Source organism: Sylvia atricapilla, chromosome 7 (assembly GCF_009819655.1).
Source record: "Sylvia atricapilla isolate bSylAtr1 chromosome 7, bSylAtr1.pri, whole genome shotgun sequence".
In the NCBI taxonomy this organism is placed as follows: domain Eukaryota; kingdom Metazoa; phylum Chordata; class Aves; order Passeriformes; family Sylviidae; genus Sylvia; species Sylvia atricapilla.
The window spans coordinates 155,640-178,624 of record NC_089146.1 but is presented as its reverse complement, the minus strand read 5'-3'; the positions used below and the strand labels follow the sequence as shown (position 1 = coordinate 178,624).

Genomic DNA, 22,985 nt, shown 5'->3' with positions numbered 1-22,985 from the left:
GTCTTCTCTTCCTCCCACAGAAACCAAGGGGAAAGTGGTAAAAAAAAAACAAGTTCAGCAATTCCTGCCTCCGGACCGTGGCCTCGCTCAGCTGCTGGGTTCTCCTTCCCTGCTTTTTTTCCCTTGGATCTAGCTCGATGGTAATCTGAACCGAGAAACATGAGGCTGCGAGACTTTTTGCTCACGCTGCTGTTCCCGGCTGGCTTCCTGTGGGGGGGCTCATGTGCTCAGCGCCCAGAAATCATCACCCAAGTCTCAAGTGCAGAAGGTAAGCCTGGAATGCTTTCCAGGGTGGTTTTCCTTCCTGGGATCAGCAGAGAAGCCTGACTGCTGTTTCCCTCTGCAGTGGATGCCTCTGCTGCCGACACACCGGAGATTTGTTGGGATGTTTCACTTGCTGAGGGGAGCGATGTAGGATTAGAGAGGATCTGCAAGAAGTACCCACTTTTGTGTTTTTGGCTCTTTTTCCTTGGCTCTGTCTGGCTGGGAGTTACCAGTAGCAGTGGGATGTAGGAGAGATGGAAAACAGCAGATACTAGCCAGTCGAGCTTTCTGAACTATTCTGGGCAGGATGCTGGCTCTTAAGGGAAGTTTATGTTATTGCTCTTTCCTAAAACTATCTTTTTGGCAGGATCTGTCCTAAATTTTTTACTTTCTTATTGCATTGATTGCTAAAATGGTTTCATTTTTTAAGTGGTTCCTGCAGCTGCATGTTATTTGTTATACTAAGTAATATAGGTCTTGCAAAGATGTCCTTTGAATGGTAACAGAGAACAAAGTAGAGGAAAGTGTTAAATGCCACAAAATTAAGCCTTCTCAAAAAGCGATCTTGCTTACTCTCGATGCCAAGGGGGTTGGGCTGTGAAAGCGTTCCCCTTAGCGCAGATCCTGGGAGCCTGCTAGGAGGGAAATGGGGTGGGCAGTGCAGGAAGCCTGGGAGGGGATGCCACAGGACCACCGGCCAATTCCTGCTTCTCCACTTGTTCCCAGACTGCCCTGTGGACCTGTTCTTCGTCCTGGACACATCAGAGAGCGTTGCCCTCAGGGTGAAGCCCTTTGGGGACCTGGTTACCCAAGTGAAAGATTTCACCAACCGGTTCATTGATAAGCTGACTCAGAGGTACATTCTCTGGGGATTTATCCGGGCTGCTTTGGGGATGGAGCCTGCTGCGGGGTGGGATGATGAGATCCCCCTGCGTGTCTGTCCACAGAAGGAAAAAAGGAAAGCAGGGGTGCTGGAGAGGGGGATGGGACACTCTCCTTCCTCTCCCAGTCCTCGGCTGCTCTGTTTTGGCTCTGTCTGTGCTGACAGCAGCAGTGTAGCTTTAGCAGGGCTGCTTGCACCCACCCTCGGGAAAGACGGGAATTGCTGGAGCGGCAGACATGGCAGCCTGACCCCACCACCTCCGGGTGACCGTGTGGTTATTGTGCAGTGCTAAAAAGATGCTGGTCCCTGTGCTCGGGCCCAGAACCACACAGGTGCGTAGGTGACAGCAGGGGACACCTCTGGGGTTAAACCCAGCACTCACAGGCACCCTTCAGAGCAAACCCTCCCTTGCCACTGGTGCACCCCAGGTTTGGGTGCCCCTTATCCACCCCATTCCCCAGCTCTTTATCTGCCTCCTCCTTACCCACCTCTGCAGCCACCAACCCTCATCTGACTCTGGATGACTGTGGCATCCCTGGAGAGGCCACCCAGGGATGCCCAGGAGCACCAAAGCTCCCGGATCCCAGAGGGGTTGGTGCTGGCCTTGACTGCAGGCAGGAGATCCAGGGATGCACAGGAGCACCACAAGTTCTGGAGACACGTGTGTCTTGCTGAGCTCCTCAGGGCAGCAGGAGATGTGTGCTGGTGCCCAGAGGGGCACTCTTGGGATGTTCCAGTGCTGCACCAGCTGGAAGGGCAATACCCTATCTCAGGATAGGTAGGAGGGGGTTAACAGCTTACCTGTCCATTGCCCAGGCAGAAAAGTTGTCTCACAACGCTTTGCATGACCAGGAGCCTTGTGTTGGGAAAAACTTGCCAGTTGCAAGCATCAGTGCAGCATCACTGTGCGATACCCTGGGCTCAGTCCTGCAGCGGAATGGATGGAACATCAGTGGACAAGGCTCAGGTGGCTTTGGGACAGCTCCTGCTGGGCAGAGAGAAGATGTGCAACACCACTCCTTTGGGACTGGCCCCTACTTGCTGAAAAAAGAAATCGTATCCCTTTGGAATTGGTCCCCATATCCTGAAAAGACCTTTTTCGGGGCAGTGGCCAAAGCACAGGTGATGCCTCTGTCCCAGGGAGTCACAGGTGCTGGATACGTCAGTGCACAGGACAGGGCTGCAACACACACATGCTCATCCTTCCCCAAGTCAGAGCATCCTTCCGAGGGAGGCCTTGCTCTCTGATTTTATTACATCTGGCAGTGGAAAACCTCTTTGCAGGGTGTTTCAGTGGTTACTTTCCTTGCACTCACACACACACACACACACACACCTGGCTGTCTGGGTCAGCCCCTCCTGCCCAGCTACAGCCCCTGGCGTCTCTTCCAGAAGCTCCTCTGCCAAACTGTTTGATCCCTGCAGATGCCCACCCACTGCATTGCTTTACCCTTCCACCCACAGGACAAGCTGCCCTGGGGTCCCATGCTGTACTTTGCATGGGAAGCATGTCCCAGCTTTGCAGGAGAGCAGGGAGTCCTGCAGTCCAGTTCTGCAGAGGATTTGCATTTTCTATGCTGGTGCAAGTGAAGAGAACCCTACGTCCTGGTGTGTCCATGCAGGTACTACCGCTGTGACCGCAACCTGGTGTGGAATGCGGGAGCGCTGCACTACAGTGACGAGGTGGTGCTCATCAAGAGCCTCACACCAATGCCCAGCGGGCAGAGCGAACTGAAGAACCGCGTGTCAGCCATCAACTACATCGGGAAGGGCACCTACACTGACTGCGCCATAAAGCGCGGCATCGAGGAGCTGCTCATCAGGTCAGGCGCTGTTTGGCACAGTGGCGTGGGGGTGGTGTGGCTCTGCTGGGTGGAGGGTGGGAGTGTCTGTGTTGGGACATCCCTGTGCACTGTGCAGAGCCATCCCCAGGCTGGGAAAAGAGGTCACAGGGACAGGGGTGGCAAGCTGCTCCAGCTTTGCTGGGATGAAGCACGCCCTGACCTCAGGCTGGGACACTGTCTTGGGCGGGTGTCTCCAGGTGTCCAAACCACTCCTTTCCAGCTAAATCCTTTCAACATTAAATCCCGTCTTTAAACCTCTCTAGTGGTTCCCATCACAAGGAGAATAAATACCTGATTGTGGTGACTGATGGACATCCCTTGGAAGGTTACAAGGAGCCCTGTGGAGGCCTGGATGATGCTGCCAATGAAGCTAAACTCCTGGGGATCAAAGTGTTCTCTGTTGCCATCTCCCCCAACCATTTGGTAGGGACCACACGGCAGGGATGCTCCCGGCAGGGGGTCCCCAGTGTGACAAAGGAAGGGCACTCAGAGCTGCAGGGGTGCCCACAGGTCTCACTCTGCCCTCCCCACCCCTAGGACCAGCGGCTGAACATCATTGCCACAGACCACGCCTACCGCCGCAACTTCACCGCCACCAGCCTGAAGCCCACGCGGGAGATTGATGTGGAGGAGACCATCGACACCATCATCGACATGATTGTGAGCACTGCCCACCCCCTCCCCAGGCCAGCCCCTCCCCAGGCCCCCCCAGTCCCTCTCAAACTCTTCTCTTTGCTTTCTTGTCTTGCAGAAACTTAACACAGAGCAATCGGTGAGTGTCCCCCTGCAATTGAGCCTGTCCCCTGTGGGTGACCCATGGCTAAGGGGCGCTTGATGGCGCAGGCCTGCCCTGTAGGCCACTCTTGTCAGCCTGGGAAGCCTCCGCTAAGCAGGGTACAGCCTGACCCAGCTGCTGCACCCTTCTCTAATGTTGTTTCCTCCTTCTGTCTGTGCAGTGCTGCTCCTTCGAGTGCCAGGTGAGTCAGGCTTTTGTGAGTCCCGTCCCCTTCCCTCTTATTCCTGTGGTCCCAGGCTGTGCCTCAGGCTGGTTTAACCCACATCTCTCTCCTGCAGCCTCCCCGAGGGCCCCCTGGACCTCCTGGTGACCCTGGCCATGAGGTGAGGGACTGGGGCAGTGAGATGGGCTCAGTGGGGATGTTCAGAGACATGGAATCATTATCATAGAACCATGAAGGTTGGAAAAGGCCTTCAGGGTCACCTCTGGGGCGTGGACCCACACCATGCTCCCATGTAGCCAGCACCACCTGCTCCCTGTATCCATGGAACATGGATCTGCTCCCATCCTCCCTGCTCTTCTTTCAACCGGTCATCCGTCATTCTGTTCCTGGGGGTGATGAACTAACTGTGTTTCTGTCCTGTATTGCAGGGAGAACGAGGCAAGCCAGGTCTTCCTGGCCAGAAGGGAGAGGCTGGAGACCCAGTAAGTGAAGGACCAGCCCTGGTGGCTCTGCACAGGGGCTGGTTTTTGGCTGCTTTGGCCAGACCTCTTGGACGCATCCTCACCAGCATCACCCTGTTTCCATGGGGTGTGCAGTCATGCTGTGCAGTGGGGTGACTCCTCCTCTTGTTACAAGGCTTCCTTGTTCCTCACCCAAAATAGCTGTCCCTCCTGCAGGACGCATCTCTGACTCATGTGTGCCAGCCCAGGGGTGGACTCTGGGCTGCCTTCAGCATCCTCTGACACAACAAGCACAGCAGTGTTACAGGGAAACCTTTGGTAAATAACCTGAGAGCATGAGGAAACTATTTCCCTCCTCCTCCCTCTTTTATTTTACTAGGCACACTTATTTTTGGAAGGAACATTTCTCACACACACGAGCCCGCAGTTACCCATCTTGTGTGTCCCCAGCCTGGAAACCCCCTGCCATTCATTTTTCCTTCCCAAGGGTTTTCTACCCTTTGCTTTCATCCCAAATGATGTGTCCCCAAGCACCCAGTTTCAATCACCTCCATGAAGAGCTGGAGATGGTGGAGGTGAAGACAGGTCCTCTTGGTCCCCCAAAATGATCCTGTGCTCCCAGACCAGGAAAACATGGAGCAGAGTTATGGGAGAGGATCCTATGTGAGAGAATGGCAGCTGAGCCCCATATCAAGAGTCTGGGGGGATGCTGTCCCATGGTGGCGACTGTATCTGCCTCTGTAACACGGTGTTTCTGTCCCCAAGGGTAGGCCAGGAGACATGGGACCTGTTGGCTACCAAGGAATGAAGGTATGTGGGGCTGCAGGCTCACAGAGGTGGTTTAGAGGTGGACCACAGGCTTTGTCTGCAAGTGTTCTCATTCTCCCATTTCCCTTTCTCTTTTCCTCTCTAGGGTGACAAAGGAAGCCGAGGAGAAAAGGTGAGGAGCACAGGGATGTTTGGGGGAGATCCCTGTGTCCCCATGCGTGGTTATCCTGGGCTGGCCCTGCAAGCTGCGTGGTGTTGGGGTCTGCTATGTGCCCCGACATCCACCCCGCCTGCTGGCACTGCCTGAGCCAGGAGTGGGGATCCAGTGGGATCCAGTGGTGTGCAGAGGAGCGGTGAATGCCTGTGCCCTCAGACTGAGCTGCTGTGGGGACAGCACTGAGGTGGGGGGACGGATATGCTCTGCATGGGCATCTGACACCTCTCTCCTTCCCTCTGCAGGGCTCAAGGGGATCCAAAGGAGCCAAGGTCAGACTCTACTTTTGCACCATTTTTCTCTGTTTGCTGTTTGGGGGGCATTGGGAATTTGGGAATCACTTTGTGGTCCTTGCACTCTGTTTCAGGGCGAGAAAGGCAAGCGTGGAATCGATGGTATTGATGGCATGAAGGTAAATCTCTGCTCCAGGGCACTTTGCTGGCCTGAGCACCCTGGCTTTTGCCACTGCAAAACCTGTGGGGCAGTGGAGTTCCCTCCCTGCAGGGCCATGCATCTACCAGCCAGGGATGGGGCTGGAATGTCCCTTCCAGGAGTCTGGGATGATGGATGGGGTCTTCCCATGAGTGTCACTCATTGGGGACTCCTGCTTTGGCTGCCTGACAGGGTGAAGCTGGATACCCCGGATTACCTGGCTGCAAAGGCTCACCTGGATTCGATGTAGGTACCCAAAGGGTGCCCCTTGCATGCAAGTGAACAGCTCTGCCATGATGATGTGTGGAAATAGGGAATTGCTTGGAAATGTGCGATGCTTATCCCAGCCATGGCAGCCTGGGGCTGGCCCTGGGACAGTCTGCCTAGTCCTTCCCTGGAAGCTGTCCCCAATTGCCCTGGGGCTGCCTGGGATGCAGCTCTAGAAAACATTATCCTGACATTGTGTTTCCCCAGTTTCCCTGCTTTTTCCATGCTCCTGGTACGACACATTTGTGGCAGCACAAGTGTCACTGTCGTCAAACTACCACAGCCCCAAAACACTTTTTCTGCCATTTTCCTCTGAGCTTCAGAAGTGTTTCAGCAATGTGGGTGCAGCACTGCTGGCACAGCTCCGTGGTGCAGGACTCACTTCTGGCCATGCCCCTCCTGTCCATCCCAACTGGGAGCTGCCTGCCAGGGTGCTGGGATGCTCAGTCCATGCCCAGTTTCCTGCAGATGGTGACACCAGTTCAGGTTTCAGCAATACTGCCTTGAATTTCAACAGGGAGCTCAAGGCCCGCCCGGACCGAAGGGAGATCCCGGTGCTTTTGGACCCAAGGGAGCAAAAGTGAGTTGCTCTGCCCAGCCTCACAGAGAGGAGGGATGTTGGGACTCCTTTTCTTCAGGTGGAAACTCCTTGGACTGCTGGGGCAAGTCTATCACAGAATCAGAATGGTAGAGATGGGAAGGGACCTTGAAGTCCACCTCATTCCACCCCCTGCCATGCACAGGCACACTTTCCACTAGACCAGGTTGCTCCAAGACTTGTCCAACCTGGCCTCTTCACTAAAAGATGGCCCTCATCACCCATAGTGTGCCCAAGGTTTGTGGGCGCCCACAAGCATGGCACAAAGCATCCCTGAGATATCAGGGGAGTGCCGTGAAAAGGTGGCTTTCACTGGGAGTGGAGTAGGGAGGAATCTGCTGGGATGAGGAGACACCACAACCCTGAAAGTGTCTTGAGGTGCACTGTGGCTCCTGACAGCTTCTGTGCTGTGGGAGCTGAAATCCCTGCTGGATAGAGCCTTGATAGTGCCTTGTGTTCTTGTGAAGGGGGAGCCTGGGAATGATGGAAAGCCTGGCCGACAGGGGATTCCTGGAAACCCTGGAGAGAAGGTGAGTGAAGAAGCACCCTTGTGTGAAAAAACATCCTCTGCTCTCTGTGAGAGGACTCCTGCTCCAGTCTGGACTTTGAAGCAGAGCTTGAACAAAGCTCTTCAAGTGTGCAGGGCTTTGCTCCAGAACTGTCTGACTTCTTGTTTGCATTCCTGTGCCTTGCAGGGTGCTCCTGGGAACCGGGGTGAGCCTGGACCAGCAGGAGAGGCTGGTGACGAGGTGAATTCTCTACTTGTGATTCCCCTGTGTGTGCATGCTGGCCATTCCACGCCCTGACCACCCCTCTTGTTTCTCCACAGGGTGATCTAGGTGAGGATGGTCCTCCTGGAGAACGGGTAAGTTAGAGCGCCTCTGCCCAGGGCAGGGGCCGGTGCCCTCTGGAAGAGGAGGTGGGGGCCTGAGGCTGAGCCTGCTTAGAGGCGGGCAGTAAGGGAGGGGAGCTGGGACCAGGCCCTGACTCTGTGATGCCACCCTCTCTTTGCAGGGCAGCAATGGAGAGAGGGGACCCCCCGGCTCGCCGGGTGACCGCGGGCCGAGAGGACAGCCGGTAACTGCGCCCACAGGGCAGCCTTCAGCATCTGCTTTCAAACAGGGTGCTGCTTGCAAGCCAGGGGCTGGGAAGAGGTGTCCAGGGGCTGACTCCACCAGCCTGTGGGCCAGCAGGCAAGCTCAGTGCCTTAACCTGCCAATTTGGGAGGGACCTGCTGTCGTCCCCCAGAAATTGCCCCTTTATGCAAGCAGGTAATCACCAAACAGACAAAATCTAGAGGAGAGCATGCCCAGCAAGCGAAGAGCAGGTGAACAGCTCTTAATTCCTTTCTCACAGCTGGAAAAGTTAATGGAAAGAGTCAAGGTGTCGTCCTCTGGGTGCTCAGGGGCTGCTTGGGCTACCAGTGGTTTGGGCAGGAGGGCACAGGTACAATCAGCAGCAGGGCAGCAAGACTGGGTATGGATGGAAGGGGGAATACTCTTCCCTTCCCCTTTTGAGTGGGAGTCACTAGGAAAGTATGTTTCTAGCCTGCTGGGGTGAGTCATCGAGTGTGAGTGTGGGAGGGACAGGCAGGAACCCTTAGCAGGCCAGGACAAACACGTGTCAAGCGACAGCCATGTCACACATCACAGGGAGGGGCAAGGGATGCCCTGTGCAGGGTAGGGGCAGTGGCACCCAGGGCATTCCACAGCAGCATCCCATATCCCCATCCCCCTTTGCACCACTCACTCCCTGTCGCTAAAGTGAGAACAGCAAGGACCCAGCACCAGCTTAGAGGGAGGCAGAGGTCTGCCTTGAGGGGTGGGTAGCTCTGGCAGGGGGCTTCTGGCAGCCTCCCCCTTCCTGTTTACTGCTCAGGGAGCATCAGTGCTGCTGTACAGGGTGTGCGGGGCAGATGTATGGGAGATGAAGGCGCACCAGTGTCCTGCAGTTAAATTGTTCAGCAGATGATGGGCTGCTTCCTTCCAACTTTGAGTCCAAGCACGAGGCCGTGTAACCTTGCCAGAAATGTCTTGGGGCCATTTGGAAGTTGTGTTTTATATTTGCCGTTTGGCAGATGCATCTGGACACTTCTAGGTTGCAAACAACAGCTTTAGGTCACCAACCTCTCAACTGCTTCCCTCAAATTCCCCTCTCCTCTGCCTCCCCAACTTGCTCATTCCTGGTTGTGGGCCTGGATAGGGAAAGTGCTGCAGAGCCAGCCTGGATTTGGCAGGCACACTGCCCTGTTGGGATGCAGCTGTGCTAGACTGGTGGAAGGCTGTTCAGTGAAAGGGAACTGAGCCATGTCCATGGTGTATTTCCTTCTACTGAAACTGTTGGGGTGCAAAATCACTGAGATTCAGGTTGTTCTCTGAGACTCAGCACCCTCCTGGGCTATCAGTTCTCTGCAAACAGCCCTAGCTCAGGGTTCTGCATGTCGGCAAAGGAGAGGGGAGAACATTGGCAGTGAGAGGTGAGGGTGTCTCTCTCTTCATCTGTGGCTAATTCCCATGGAAATCCTCTTAGCTCCATAGGGATGACAGGCTGGAGGAAGGATGCAGGAATCCTGGAAGCCATGTTCCTCTCCATGCATACTGCCCAGGGCAGGAACTGTTCTAGAAGAGCATCCATGGGTGCAGAGTGTGGCTGGTTTGGGTCCCGGGCCAGGTCTGTGTATCTGCAGATTAATCTCTCCACACTTTCGCTTTTCTAGCACAAAATGGGTTGAAAAATATCCTCTAGATGAAGCTTCACAAGGCCTTCCTCTTAGGGCTATCTTCTTGGACTCAAGGGGGCCACACTAGCTTGTCGTTATCTCCCTCCACCTCTGACAGTTCCCTACTCAATTCCTGAATTTGCCTCGAACTTCTTCCTGTTGGGATGACTGCATTTCCATCCCACTGTGGGTGCTGCACCCCTGCTCCCCACTGCACATAGATCCCTTGGCACCCATGCCTGCTCCTCTTTGTGCTTCTCATGCCCTCTGTGTGTGTTTTCAGGGAGAGCCTGGACCACCTGGTGACCAAGGGCGGGAAGGACCCATTGGACCACCTGGTGACCAGGTAAGAGCTTAGTTTAACCTTCTGTGGTTGGAACACCAAGGCGAGTGGGATAGGACAGCATCTTGGGCGACTTCTCAGCATCTTTCAGACCAGGAAACAAAGCTGATGAAGGGCAGGGATTTTTATGAGAACCCAGGATATGAAGAGGGCAAAAAAAGCGGAGACTTGGCTACTGGGCTGGGGGCAGAAGAACCTGCACAACATTTCCCAATCCCATGGAAACAGATGTCAACACATATGACAGAACTGGAAACTGGCAAGTGCAGGCTGCAGCCACACAAAAATGTTGAGGCCTGGGGCCAGAAGCTGCTCATCTCAGTCAGGGCTGTCAGTGAGACATCTTGTGTCGGTGAGGATATCCTGACATGGCTCCAGAGGTGTCACCCTTGGCATCCTGCAGAGACATCCTCTCCCAGACCCAGCACTCAAGTCTGCTGACTGCAAGGTGTGGCCCTCTGGCTCTGGGGTCTGCCTGTGCCTTGTGTGCCTCAAGGAACAGATCTCAGATGACACGGGCTTTCCGGAGAGCAGGGTGGGCCACCTGCAGACTGAGGAAGGCTTTTTTCCCCTGCACAGTTGAAGGCTCCTTCTTCCCAGCTGATAACTTGGGGTCTGGAAGAGTTGCTGGGTCAATTCTTCCTGGCCATGGCACTGATTGCAATAGCCAACAGGATCTTTGCACCTGAGCAAGCACACTTTAACATCACCCTTGGACTGGGCTCTGTCGGACAATGCCCCTTCTACCCGCACCATTGGAGTTTTGATGGATCCCAAGACAGAGGAATGTATCAAGATAAACACTCCCACAGTGGCAGAGCAGGGCTCTCAGAAGAGGTGAAGCTTGGAGGCCAGCAAGCAGACAAATGTGAGACAGCTTTTAAACTCCTTTCTGCTTGGCCAAGTGTTGGAGAGCCCTTGGAGAAGATCTGGAGTGCAGAACAGCCATGAAGGGGTGGCTGTTACATTCACATTATCCCCAGTATGGGTGACCCCCCAGGTCAGACCTGCACTGTTCCACAGCCTGAAGAGAGGCCATGCTTCTGCCAGGCTTGGAATTGTACTTCCCTTGAACCTGTCTCATGCTAGTGAAGAGCACCAAATCCCCACAGGACGATTGTCCAGGTCCTACTGTTCTGATATTTTCCAGATCCTGTAATGGAGCTGAGATCCTGCTATGACCAGAGAGTCTGGGAGCATCCAGCTTGCTTGGGTGTCTTTTTAGGAGGTGGCTCTGGTGGGAAGGCAGCTCTTCAGATGTGTGCATGTAACGATCCACTGATCAGTGCCACAGGCTGGTGCCAGCAAAAGAGACTAGGGCTGGAGCTGCTCTCTCTTTGGTAGAGGCAGATTCCAGATTCAAGGCAGGAGGAAGACCAGGCACAAGACAGAAATTTGATGCAAGCATGGTGGGGATCCCGGGTGGCATAGATCCTACTTCCAGACAGTCTTTCCTGTTGGGGAGCAAGAGAAGAAAGAATGGTCTCCCTGCTGTCACTGAGTCTGTGGGCCACCAGTTTTCCCTCCCCACCACTGAACTTGAGTCAAATCCCTGTCAGAGAGGGAAGCATTACAAAAGCAGCTCCAGGGCCTCCCCAGGCCAGAGGCTGTCCCAGTGCTTCCACAGCTCCAGGGAGATTTGAAAAGCAGTTGCAAAGTGAGACGATTTCTCCATGCACTGAGGAAGAATGCTTGTGTTTGGCCAAATTAAAAATAAATGTGTAATTAGGTTTGGGTAAGAGTGGGACCTTGGCAAACACAAGTATTTTTCAAGCCGTGTTATCAGCAAGCTCTGGACCTTGGAGTGTGTCTCTCTTGGCAAGGGGAAAGTGCTCCCGCTATCCTGTGACTCCCTTTCATCCTGTTTCTATCTGAGAGAAGTTAAAGGCCAGCATGCTCTTTCCCTGAGCCTCGTGGGCAGGTTTGGTGGTCCTTCTCTATTCCTGGCCATGGTGCCCTTCCCTTTTGTCAGACCCTTGTTGCATGCAGAGAAGTAGTGGACAAGATTTCCTCACCCAAAATCCTGCATCATCTATCATAAACTCCTCCAGGGCCATGAGGGATTTGCACTATGCTGCTGCAGTGAGGACAAGAGTGGCCAGTGTGAGCCAAGGGTGCTGTGGCTCCAGCCTTGGATGGTGTGAAGGATCTCAAGTTCCTGTCCTTCCCTCCAAGATTTTTCCTTTTCTGGGCTTTTGTGCAGAAATAAGGTCACATGCCTTGGAGCAGTTCAGTGCTCTGCACTGGGCAATTTTAAGATTTCTGCAATCACAAGGACACTTTTCCTTGGAAGAAGGGTGGCTACAGTACGTATGGATGTTTGGCACCAGCTCTCTGCATCCCTCTGTCCTCTCCGCTGCCTGGGGACTGGCTACACACCCAGCTCCACACAAAATGCTGCCTGAATACTTGATGTGATGCCAGAGCATCACTACCCAGTCATTATCCACCATCATATCCCACCTTCTGGGAAGCAAAAAGCTGTGGGCACTGGGCAGAAGGTGGAGGCAGACCCTTGAGCATCTGTGGAGCTCTCAGAGAAAAGAACCCCCCTACGTCCTCTCCTGTCTCATGCTGTCTCTGGCCAGCCTTGCAGCTGGTGGTGCGAGCGGCCACTGCCCAGATGGGATGTGGCAATGTGACAGCTTTGTCTGTTCCAGCTCATGCTGCCGGGGTCCTGCAGCCTCCTGAGGACAGAAACTCCCCAGAGCCCTGGCTGTGACCCAGACGTGTCCAAGCTGTGAGGCAAGGGGAGGTTTGTGTCACCTTCAGGGTGATGTGCTTGCACTAAGGACCATCCTCCAGGGGCACCTCTGTCGCGGCTGATGAGATGCCACTGTGTCACACAGCTGTGCTTTGATCCTGGAAAGCATCAACCTGTCCTCCCGGGTCCTTTTCCCACCAGGTCGTCTGTTACTGGGGTGAGCTCTGAAGGAGAGGGATGATTCTGGGGGCCTGCCACTGAAAGCATATGATGTTCAGCCCATACCTGTTGTGTCACACCTTGGCCCAGAGAGCTTTTGGGTTTGGTGCATGCTCAACAGGGATCTACCTCCCAGAGGGTTTTGCAGAGAAAATGGCATAAGGGAGAAAGGAGGAAAAGGAGAAGCCAGGACAGCTCCTGAAGCACCTCCTATTAGTATTAACCCTCCTCTATAGGTGCTTTCTGGGGCTGTCCAAGGTAGAGCTGACTCGTGGACGGGCAGCTCTACCCATCAAATCACAAAACAAAGGGACCAGCCCCTCAGGGCAGGAGCGGCAGCAAGAGGAACCCCCTTTGAGAGAGCTCTCTGTCTTTCCCTAGGGTGAGCCTGGACCCCCAGGACCCAAAGGCTACAGGGGAGATGATGGCCCCCCAGGCAATGAGGTCAGTGCCGCTTCATCGTCACTTCTTCTGCAGGGTGGGGATACAGTGATGAGCAGCAGGTGCTGTCCCTTAGGTCTTTACCCAAATCCCATGGATACTGGAACCCTGTTGAACCTATAGGTACAGGCTCCAGTACTGGCATTTCCATGGGTCCTGAAGGCCACAGCTGCCTCTTTCCCTACCTCCCACAGGTAATTTCTTGGAGAGGTTATAGCCACACCACAAACCACACAGCTTCCCATCACGGGAGCTGGGGAAGATGCTCTCTGGGGGCAGCCACCTGAATTGCCAGCAGGTTTGATCCCCAGAGCAGGAAGCAAATGGAAGCCAAGCACAGCTGTTTGCTTTCATAGAAATCCTAGAATAGTTTGGGTTGGGGCCTGAAAGCTCATCCAGTGCCATGGGCAAGGACAACTTTCACTATCCCAGATCTCTCCAAGCCCTATCCAACCTGGCCTGGAACACCTCCAAGGATGGGGCAGCCACAGCCTGTCTGGGCAACCTGTGCCATGACCTCACCAGCCTCAGAGTAAAGAACTTTCTGACAGTTAATCTAAATCCTCACATTGCTCCTATATAAGCAGAACACCTCCATGGTGGGCTTGTGTTGGTAGGGGGTTGCCTCAGAAGTCATTGTCTTCCCAGCTCAGATGATGTTGTGCAATGCTTGACTACTTCTTCTGCCCTTTCCAGGGCCCAAAGGGATTGCCTGGAGCACCTGGGCTGCCTGGGGACCCTGGGCTGATGGGAGAAAAAGTGAGTAGTGCTGGGGAGATACACTGTCTAAGGAGACCAGCATCCTTCTGCCATGCTATCTGAGACATCTATATTTCTTTGTCTCATCTATGTCTGCCTTCCTTTCCAGGGAGAGGACGGTCCTCCTGGGAATGGCACAATTGGATTTACAGGTGCCCCAGTAAGTTTTTTGTGCTGCCTTGAAACTGTAATACCATTATGTCTACTTGTCCAACCTAAACATGCTTCCTTTTCTTCATCCCCAGGGGCAGCCAGGAGACAGAGGCAACCCTGGCATTAATGTAAGTGTGCTGCTTCCTCGGCAACACAGGATTTGCCCTTGGTAGTGGTTTGGCACTGGGAGCTTCTCATCAGCTGCATAGTGGACTGGGCTCCCTGAAGCAACCTGCTCCTCCAAAGCCCTCTTTTCCCTCTGCCCACCTCTCCCTGCAGTGGATGCTTCCCGTGGAAGTGTCCTGCTGTGGCTGTAACATCCAAGGGCAGCAGCTTGGGCTGGGTACTTTCTGAAGCAGTCCCAGAGCCAGAGTTCAGGGTTGGGAGTGTCACCCAGGAGAGCTGGATGGTGTTATGCTGGGGGCCTGATTTAGTGCTGGGTTAATAGTTGGATTTGATCTTAGAGGTTGTTTCCAACCTAAAGAATTCTGTGAGTTTGTAGCAGTGAAAGCCATCTAGGAAGTTCTCCTTATCAAGAGCATGGGATTCTGGTGCTGGAGAGCCTATGTGCTGCCCTCCACCCCTGACCCAAGCCAGCATTCACAAGGTCACCACGTGCCAACACCAACTTCACCACGCTAACAACAGCCACTCACACAGCAGTCTCATCCTTACTGTTTTTCAGGGAACAAAAGGCTATGTTGGACCTAAAGGTGATGAAGGGGAAGCTGGTGACCCTGGCAACGATGTGAGTAACCTGTGCAATGCTGAATCCTCTTTTCCTGTGAGCACAGTGCAGAAGCCTTGGGCAATGATGGGCCAGAGCCCATGAGACTCTGTAAATCTTCAGCATTTTGCCTCTGAGCAGTGACTGATGGATAGCAAGGGGAACTCCCTCCAGGTGTTCATTTTGCGTCCAACAGCTGATAAACCTCCACATTTGTTGGGCTGAGGTGGGCATCACCTCTGCAAGGCTTTGTATGCTTCCAGGTGGCACTGGTGATCTGAGCTTTATTGCTACCCCATGGAGGGAGATTTTCCCAGTGTCCCTTCCAAGTCCTTATTTAGTGGGGTACAGCAAACTCAGATAACACTTCAGTGGTGAAGCAGGGCTCATCAGACATCTGGAAGGAAAGATGCTGACCCCTGACACACACAGATTTGTGAGGTTTTGTTTTGTTTTCATTCCAGAACCTGACCCCTGGGCCCAGTGGCATCAAAGGAGCAAAGGGCCACAGGGGACGTGAAGGTCCTCCGGTAAGTAAGGACCCTGGCAGGGTTGGCCCCAGTGGCGTGCATCTTACCGTCCCTCCATCCATCCCTCCATCTCTCCATGCTCTGGGTGCTCTGGGAGCAACACCAAGCCATGCACACATTGTGTGTGCTCACTGCTTTCCCACCTGGGTGTACATGGCACATGTGGAAGTGGATCTCCTCCTTCCACCTCCATGTGGCACCAGGCCATGATGCAAACAAGCAGATGTCCCTGCTCCAAGCCCAGTGCAGGGGCCAGCAACTGGGAAGCCAAGAGGCTTTTCACAACTCTGCATTGCTTGGCAAGGTATCATTAGAGTACACCACAGATAGGACTGACTGCTCCTGTAACTCCTCTGTGCTTCTGTCTGACAGGGACCACCAGGACCCGTGGGGCCTCCAGGACCAGATGTGAGTGGGACAGGACTGGGTATTGCTTGCTGATCTGCTCTGTGCATTGCTTTGGCTGTTAATCAAACATTTATTTTTCCTCTGTTTTCAGGAATGTGAAATCTTGGACATCATCATGAAGATGTGCTGTGAGTATCCCTGTACCTTTCCTCCCACCCTGCTCAGTGCTTTGCCAAACAAGAGGCAGCTGACTTTTGCCTGTCCACGGGCAGGAGAATGTCATCCATGGGCATGTCTCCCCTTTCATGAGCCACAATAAAATCCCTTTGATTCAGGGACCTCCAACTCCATCTCTAGAGTAGCTCAAACAACTGTGTCTCACTTGTACGTGGCACAGACTTGTTTGTCTGTAGCTCTGTATAGGGAAAATATGAGGAAAGTTGTGTAAAAATCCTTGAGTGGCCCATTTTGCAATGCTCTTTTTCTCCTAAATATCATGGTCTCATATTCCCTCTTGGGAAAGAGGGCTTGGTTTGGGGTGTCCTGCCATGGGGAGAAGCAGCACATATGTCCTACAGAGGATTTCTGGCCCATGGCCAGTAATGAAGTGCTGGAAGTACACAGGGTACTTGGGGAACTGACTTTGATCTCTATACTCTGGTGACTTACTTAGCTTAAAAATGCATCCGCATGTGCAGAAACAGAGCTCTGCTGTGATTGGTGCTCCAGGTCAGGGCATTCCAACCTGAAATGGAAGAGAATCTGGGTATTTCAAGTGGGAGAAAAACCTCCATGAGCTTGGATTGTCCAGTCCAGGTGTCTGTGGGTTTGCAGAGACACAAACCTGCATTCTGTATTAGGGTGTGAAAAACCAATTTGTCAAGCATTTTAATGTTCTTTCTTTCTCTCCCTTTTCCTCTAGCTTGCTGTGGTGAGTGTTTTTTGGCAAAGCTGCTCTGCAAACATTTGCTAGTCTTTCTCCTTCCTTGCACCCCTCCCTTTCCCTGCTCCTTGCCTTCTGATATGGAGATGTAGTGAGAGCCCATGAGGGAGAATCAGGCATGAGCCAGGCAGGGGAGGGCAGGAAGCAATTCCTGAGTGTGCCACACGGATTAGAGGCTGATGTAGCTGAGTCCTCCAACTGGAAAATGGTTGTCAAGGCGCCCTGTGCCAGCAGGGTGGATTTTCTCCACCCTTTTTGCAGTTGGGACGTCTGTTCTGGGCACACTGTGGATCTAGGTCTGTCCTCTTCCTTCCAAATCCTGTGCTGGTTAGCAGAGGAATGTGCTGGGCTTTATTCCCTGATGCTGCCCTGATAGGTTGGGTTTTCAGTCCAAAAGCTTGATGGAAGAGCCAAGTGTACATGATGTTCCTCAGCTATGAGAAAGAGGGGAGCAAGCTGAGTCAGCCTCCTCCAGCCCACCAGTGTCACCTCTGTCCTGCCAGGCTGGGTGAATGGAAGAAGTGAGAAGGCTTATTAGGAAATGGGTTATGGAATAATTGCTGGGTGGTTTCAGGATACTCCCAGCCTGGAGATGCCCCATGTCTTACTAGGGAGCAAATACACATGGAAAAATTTGTAAACTGGCTCTCAAGTCTTCTATGCAGCTATTTTTCTGCACTGTTTTGCACCATGCTCTGGGGGTAGATGGGGCATAGCACCCAGCTGGGCAGGACTGCAGCAGGCATCAGCTGCTTCCTTTGGAAATGCCTCCGTGCAAAACATGTCCCTCCGCTCCTGTGCCATGCTCCAGAGTGCACCTGTGGTCCTGTCGACCTCCTGTTTGTGTTGGACAGCTCGGAGAGCATTGGCCTGCAGAACTTCCAGATTGCCAAGGACTTCATCATCAAAGTAATCGACCGCCTGAGCAAGGACGAGCGAGTTAAGGTGAGATTTCCATGGAGTGCTGTAAAATCCTTGTGTTCACTCACTTACTTTTCACTGCAAGCAGGAAAATGGGCAGGTGCCTCCACTCCAAAAAGCCTCCACTAGGGTTGGTTGCAAGCTAGGGGTGGGTCTTCCCAAATTAATAAATTGATGGAGATTAGACAGCAGTTTGTTGCCCCAAAGTAGACATTTCACTCTTTCTGGGCAAAAAGACTATTTCCTCTACATCCCAGAGCAGATGGCTCACAAAGCATTCAATCAGCCTGACCAATCAGCATCTCAGTCTCTCCCTCGTTCTCATGAGCATTTTGGGTGTCTGGAGTGTGTTGGAAGTTTCTGATATCTAGCCCCCATGCTTGGATTTAGGTCACCAGTTAAGCACTCTACTAAAAATGATCCTTGTGGCCCAAACCCAGCAATACCATCCCCATAGCAAATCTTTCAGTCTGAAGAGGGACATAAATGCTTGCTCTCCTTCCTAACTCCTCTCTGGAAACCTGCTGTATTATGTTTTGTTTGCCTCTGTGATTTGAAGGGCTGTTTGGAATCAAGATTTTCCTGAAGGTATAACCAGCCCTATCTAAAGCACATAATCTGCTGTTGAATATGTGTGTGGTGGGCACTTTTTGGATGGCAAAGAGCCAGTAATAATCAGAAAAGGTAGAGCTGGGCAGCAAAACCACCGTGTTGGAAGAAAACCAGGAGTCTTGAAAACAGATCTTCTCATGGAACCATAGAATCCCCTGAGTTAGAAGGAACCCAAGGATCGAGTCCAGCTCCTGACTCTGCACACAGGACAATCCAAAGAATTCCACTGTGTGCCTGAGAGTCCAATGGCTGCTGTTGAGACCAGTGAGATGTGAGATCTAGGTTTGGGTCTCCTTTTACTTACTGTCTCACCAAGTTGGTTCCAGTGTGCATCCACTCCTGGTGGGGCTCTGTCTGCCCAGAATAAGGTAGAAGAGAGACATCAGAGCCTGCCATTAAGGCATTCAGGAGAAACCATCAGCAGGATTCTGAGCCTCTGGGCTCCCCTGAGGTATCTGCTCCTAACTGGTTTCTATTCTGTCCCACAGTTTGAAGCTGGGGAGTCCCGTGTGGGAGTTGTGCAGTACAGCCATGACAACACGCAAGAGCTGGTGGCAATGGGGGATGCCAACATCGACAACATCGGGGCACTCAAGCAGTGAGTCTGTGGGGTCTGTGAGTCAGGTACACCTACTCACCCCCCCATCCTCCAACTCCAGGCCAGCAGCTCCTGCAGCGGCAACAATCTAAATGTCCTTTAGTGGAAGGTAGTGGCTAGTGGCATCCTAAATGGTGCTGAGACTAAGCTAAGGAGCTTGCCAGTTTTCCATCCAAATCCCTACGCAGGGGTGTCTGCCTGGTCACAAGCCATGTTCTGGCTCCTCCAGTACCCATGGGCGGGGCTGGTAAGCTCACTGGTGTCTGTCCTTGCAGGGCAGTCAAGAACTTGCAGTGGATCGCTGGGGGCACCTACACTGGGGAGGCCCTGCAGTTCACCAAGGACAACCTGCTGCGGAGGTTCACATCTGACAAGCGCGTGGCCATCGTCATCACAGATGGGCGCTCCGACACCCTGCGAGACCCCACCCCGCTCAACTCTCTGTGTGATGTCACCCCGGTAAGGGCACGGGGGACCTGCCATGTGGCAACTGTGTGGCACACTGCAGGCTTTCTGGGTGTCTCCATGTCCTTGCTACACAAGGCTAGGGCGAGGGACACAGCTGTCAGTAGAAGCACTTTCACAAAGTGGCAGGCATATAGCTATGGATGCATTAGATGAAGAATGCATCCAGTGATGGACTCAAACTTCCTCCCAGGTGGTTTCCCTTGGGATTGGTGACATTTTCCGGAACCCTCCAAATCCAGATCACCTGAATGACATTGCTTGTCTAAGCAGACCAACCAGGCCAGGACTGTCCATTCAAAGGGACAACTATGCCGAGCTCCTGGATGACACCTTCTTGCAGAACATCACCTCGTATGTCTGCCAAGGTGAGTGAAAGGTGGTTGGCTGGTGGCAATGGGAAAAGTGGCCAGGGATGCAGGATGCCCTCCCCTGTGTACCCCCAGTCATGCTCTTAAGCAGATGTGAGAGAAGAGAATAGAGATTAAATTTAGTTAAATAAGAGACAAGGGCATCTTGTGTCTCAGAATACTTTGTGATCAGGTCCCCATCCTCACCTGCTGCGGGACATGTCTGTCCACACTATTTTCATACACATTTACAGCCTTTGCACAGGTGGCAAAGGTGGATGTTCACCTTCTGCAGGTGAACTTCTATCTCTTCTGTGGCTCTCTGGGACAAGTGGTTTTCCTGGGTGAGCTGGTGACATTAATCTCTATTATTTTCTTAACAGAGAAAAAATGTCCTGACTACACCTGCCCAAGTGAGTATTGACTCCTCACACCACACTGAAGGGCTGTGGGTGCTGTGATGGGGGAAGTGGCAGTTTGTGTTTGTGGGGATGCACAGCTTGGCCACTTCTTGCAATGGGAATGCTCTTGGGCTGGAGAGGTGAACAAGATCTGTCAGATGCTCTCAGGGTCTCTTTCAAACACACATACCAACCCAAAGCAGCTGGGGAAAATCTTGGGTGGTTGTTTCTCCGGCATCTCAGACCTAGAGAGGAGGCTATGAAAGACTGTGACCCTCCCAGGTTTTAGCAACTGACCTCACTACCTGCTTCCACTATCTAGTGGTGGAAGCACGAGCAAAATCAGCTCCATGGGAAGGATATTGGAGAAAGGTGCTTGAAAAGTGAGTACAAGGAGGCTTTTAATGGAGTACACCTCCAAGTCAGAAACGTATTCAGCCTTCAGAATTTCCATGAAAAGAAGGGAGGCGAGGAGGATGAAGTGGCTCCCCAGACATGCAAAGAGAGCCTCTGTATTTAAACAAGAGTCATTAGATTATCTCAGCCAAGTAAACACCTACCTTGCCTATCCTAAACCAAATAAAAGAAGGAATGAACGGGTGAAGGGATAAATGTAGGAGAGTACTCGGGCAGGGGAAGGAAGGGTTGCATGAGTGGAGATTTCCCAAGTCTGACAAGGCAGGAAGCCTGTGAGACAGGCGGTGACTTCATTGGCTTTCCATGGAAGAGCCGAAGTGTAACAAGCCCTGGACCTTTCCCCTTGCAGTCACCTTCACTGGGCCAGCAGACATCACGATGCTGGTGGATAGCTCCACCAGTGTGGGGAGCAAGAACTTTGAGACCACCAAGAAGTTTGTGAAGCGGCTGGTGGGGCGGTTCCTGGAGGCCAGCAAGCCTGCTGACGATTCTGTGCGCATCTCGGTGGTGCAGTACAGCGGCCGGAACCAGCAGAAGGTGGAAGCTCAGTTCCAGTACAACTACACGGTCATTGCCAAGGCCATCGACAACATGGAGTTCATGAACGATGCCACAGATGTAAACTCCGCTCTGCAGTTCATCACAGAGCTGTACCGGCGCTCTGCCCGCAGCGTGGCCAAGAAGAGGGTGCTGGTGTTTTCTGATGGACACTCCCAAGGGATCACCGCCAGGGCCATCGAGAGGGCTGTGCAGGATGCACAGCAGGCTGACATTGAGATCTACGTGCTGGCAGTGGGCAGCCAAGCCAATGAGCCAAACATCCGTGTCCTGGTCACGGGGAAGAGCGCAGATTACGACGTGGCCTATGGGGAGCGGCACCTTTTCCGTGTGCCCGACTACACCTCTCTGCTGCGTGGTGTCTTCTACCAAACCGTCTCCAGGAAGATAGCTGTTGACTGAGCATCTGGGTGTGTTTATGCCAAGGCCATAGCTGCTTCTGTCTCACCTAAAAAGGAAAATTAATGAAGCAAAAAAAGATTTTAACAGTATTCTTGACCAACCTGAGGAATTTACATAACCATAGAGCCACAGCGTGGCTGTACAGAGTCCCCTCCCTTCTCCCTCTGCTTCACCATCTGTGTCCCTATTCTGTTAGCCTCAAATTCCCTCACTGCCCATAACTGCCCTCCCTCCCCACAGCAGGAAAACACAAGCACACCATGCAATAAGCCATCAGAACCCAAATACCAACCTCAGCCCACTGTGTTTTTGCCAAGAAAGAATCAGGATGAGGACTTTTGTACCACTAATATCTAGCCTGGTCTCTTAAGGCTGATTATGCTCTTTTTACCTACCTTGTTGTTGTTGTTGTCCATTACTTTCTCTCTTTTATGCATCAGTTGAGTAGTTGCCCAGCTCATGATGATCCTAGCTTAATGCTGTTGTCCGAGTGAAAGAGTCACACTTCAGCAAGCTTTGAGAGGGGATCGTTGCCACAGCTGGCAAGTTTGGTTCAGTTCTCCCATGCCTGGGGAGGAGAGAGGGCTGGACTGCACTACCCAAGTTGTGTGCAAGCATGTCTGGCCTCTGTGGCCAGGGGATGGGACACTCACTTCCCAGGGCTGGGGTAGAGGTGGGTGGTGGAGCATCCCTTGGCACTGACACTCCCATTCAGGGCAAGGAGGCTGGACACTGACCAAAGCAAAGATGGGCAGCAGCCTTTGGGGAGAGGGAAATCCTAAAAGAAGCTACATAACTGCACTCCCTCACTTACTGATCTCATGGTCCTACAGTGAAACCAGGAACCTCATTAATAACCTGAAGACTTGTTTTATGGTTCAAGGTCCATTCTGGAAAATCTCTTTGAGCCCAGTTAGTGGGATTTTTAATTTTTTTTTTAAGTTTTTTATTTTAAAAGAGCCAAGCTGACTTATTCCCAGCAAGCTCTGTTGGAGTACTGTTTCTATAGGACTACCTAGGAGTTAGGCACCTGGGCCCTAGGGAAACCCACTAACTGCACTATATATCAGATTAAGGCTCATCTTCAGCCCAGCGAAGTAAAGGGAAAGGCTGCCATCATCTCCCAAGGTCTTTGACTCACACTCTACAGATATACTGACAAAGGTGCTATCATTTATGTGGGTGATGTGAGCCCTTGGTGTTTACACAGTTGTTTCCGGGACGACACTGAAAATGTGGTTTGGCTGGGTGAAATTTTGTTTCAGCACTTCCATTGGTGCTCTTGCTATGAATTCATGTCCTTTGGAGAAACCAACAGTGACTGCCAGGTATCAGCACCCCAAACTCTGTACTTTGTATCCAGAAGTCCATTGTACCATTTAGTTTTATTTTATGCCTGTGTTTTACTAAAATTGTCCACTTTGGAAATTTGTCAAATAAATTGTTTTCCACAGTCTCTTAGGTTGTTTGTCTGACTTGACTTCCTCTCTCCCAGACCTTGATTTTACATCCTAAGAGATCTCTAAAATGTCCTTGGGGAAACTCCTAGGCCCACACCTCTGTGTCCCAGGGCTTGTGACAGCTTTTCACTGTGGATTCATGCGAAGTCACTTGTTCCCCAGACAGCGGGGACATTCAACAGGGCATTGTCTCATATCCTCCTCTTAGTCATGCTGCCTTCATCT

At 52.6% G+C, this 22,985-nt stretch overlaps 1 protein-coding gene across 1 annotated transcript; it reads left to right on the top strand.

The window, feature by feature from the left end:
* On the top strand, positions 1-22,756 carry COL6A1 (collagen type VI alpha 1 chain). The gene is made up of 35 exons (XM_066322321.1): positions 1-268; positions 991-1,120; positions 2,770-2,970; positions 3,255-3,414; positions 3,529-3,651; positions 3,743-3,763; positions 3,948-3,968; positions 4,066-4,110; positions 4,379-4,432; positions 5,177-5,221; positions 5,325-5,351; positions 5,639-5,665; positions 5,761-5,805; positions 6,018-6,071; positions 6,610-6,672; positions 7,158-7,220; positions 7,386-7,439; positions 7,520-7,555; positions 7,705-7,767; positions 9,693-9,755; positions 13,057-13,119; positions 13,813-13,875; positions 13,985-14,035; positions 14,121-14,156; positions 14,714-14,776; positions 15,220-15,285; positions 15,658-15,693; positions 15,785-15,821; positions 16,556-16,564; positions 17,388-17,521; positions 18,598-18,707; positions 18,983-19,166; positions 19,366-19,540; positions 19,906-19,935; positions 20,690-22,756. The coding sequence occupies exons 1-35, from the start codon at positions 160-162 to the stop codon at positions 21,298-21,300; spliced, it is 3,072 nt and encodes a 1,023-aa protein (XP_066178418.1). The 5' UTR covers positions 1-159; the 3' UTR covers positions 21,301-22,756.
* Positions 22,757-22,985: the final 229 nt, after the last annotated feature.

Coding starts and splice junctions, on each gene's coding strand:
- COL6A1 (XM_066322321.1), top strand. CDS start 160: ATGAGGCTGCGAGACTTTTTGCTCACGCTGCTGTTCCCGGCTGGCTTC. Junction 3,764..3,947: donor AACTTAACACAGAGCAATCG/GTGAGTGTCCCC, acceptor CTGTCTGTGCAG/TGCTGCTCCTTCGAGTGCCA. Junction 3,969..4,065: donor GCTGCTCCTTCGAGTGCCAG/GTGAGTCAGGCT, acceptor TCTCTCCTGCAG/CCTCCCCGAGGGCCCCCTGG.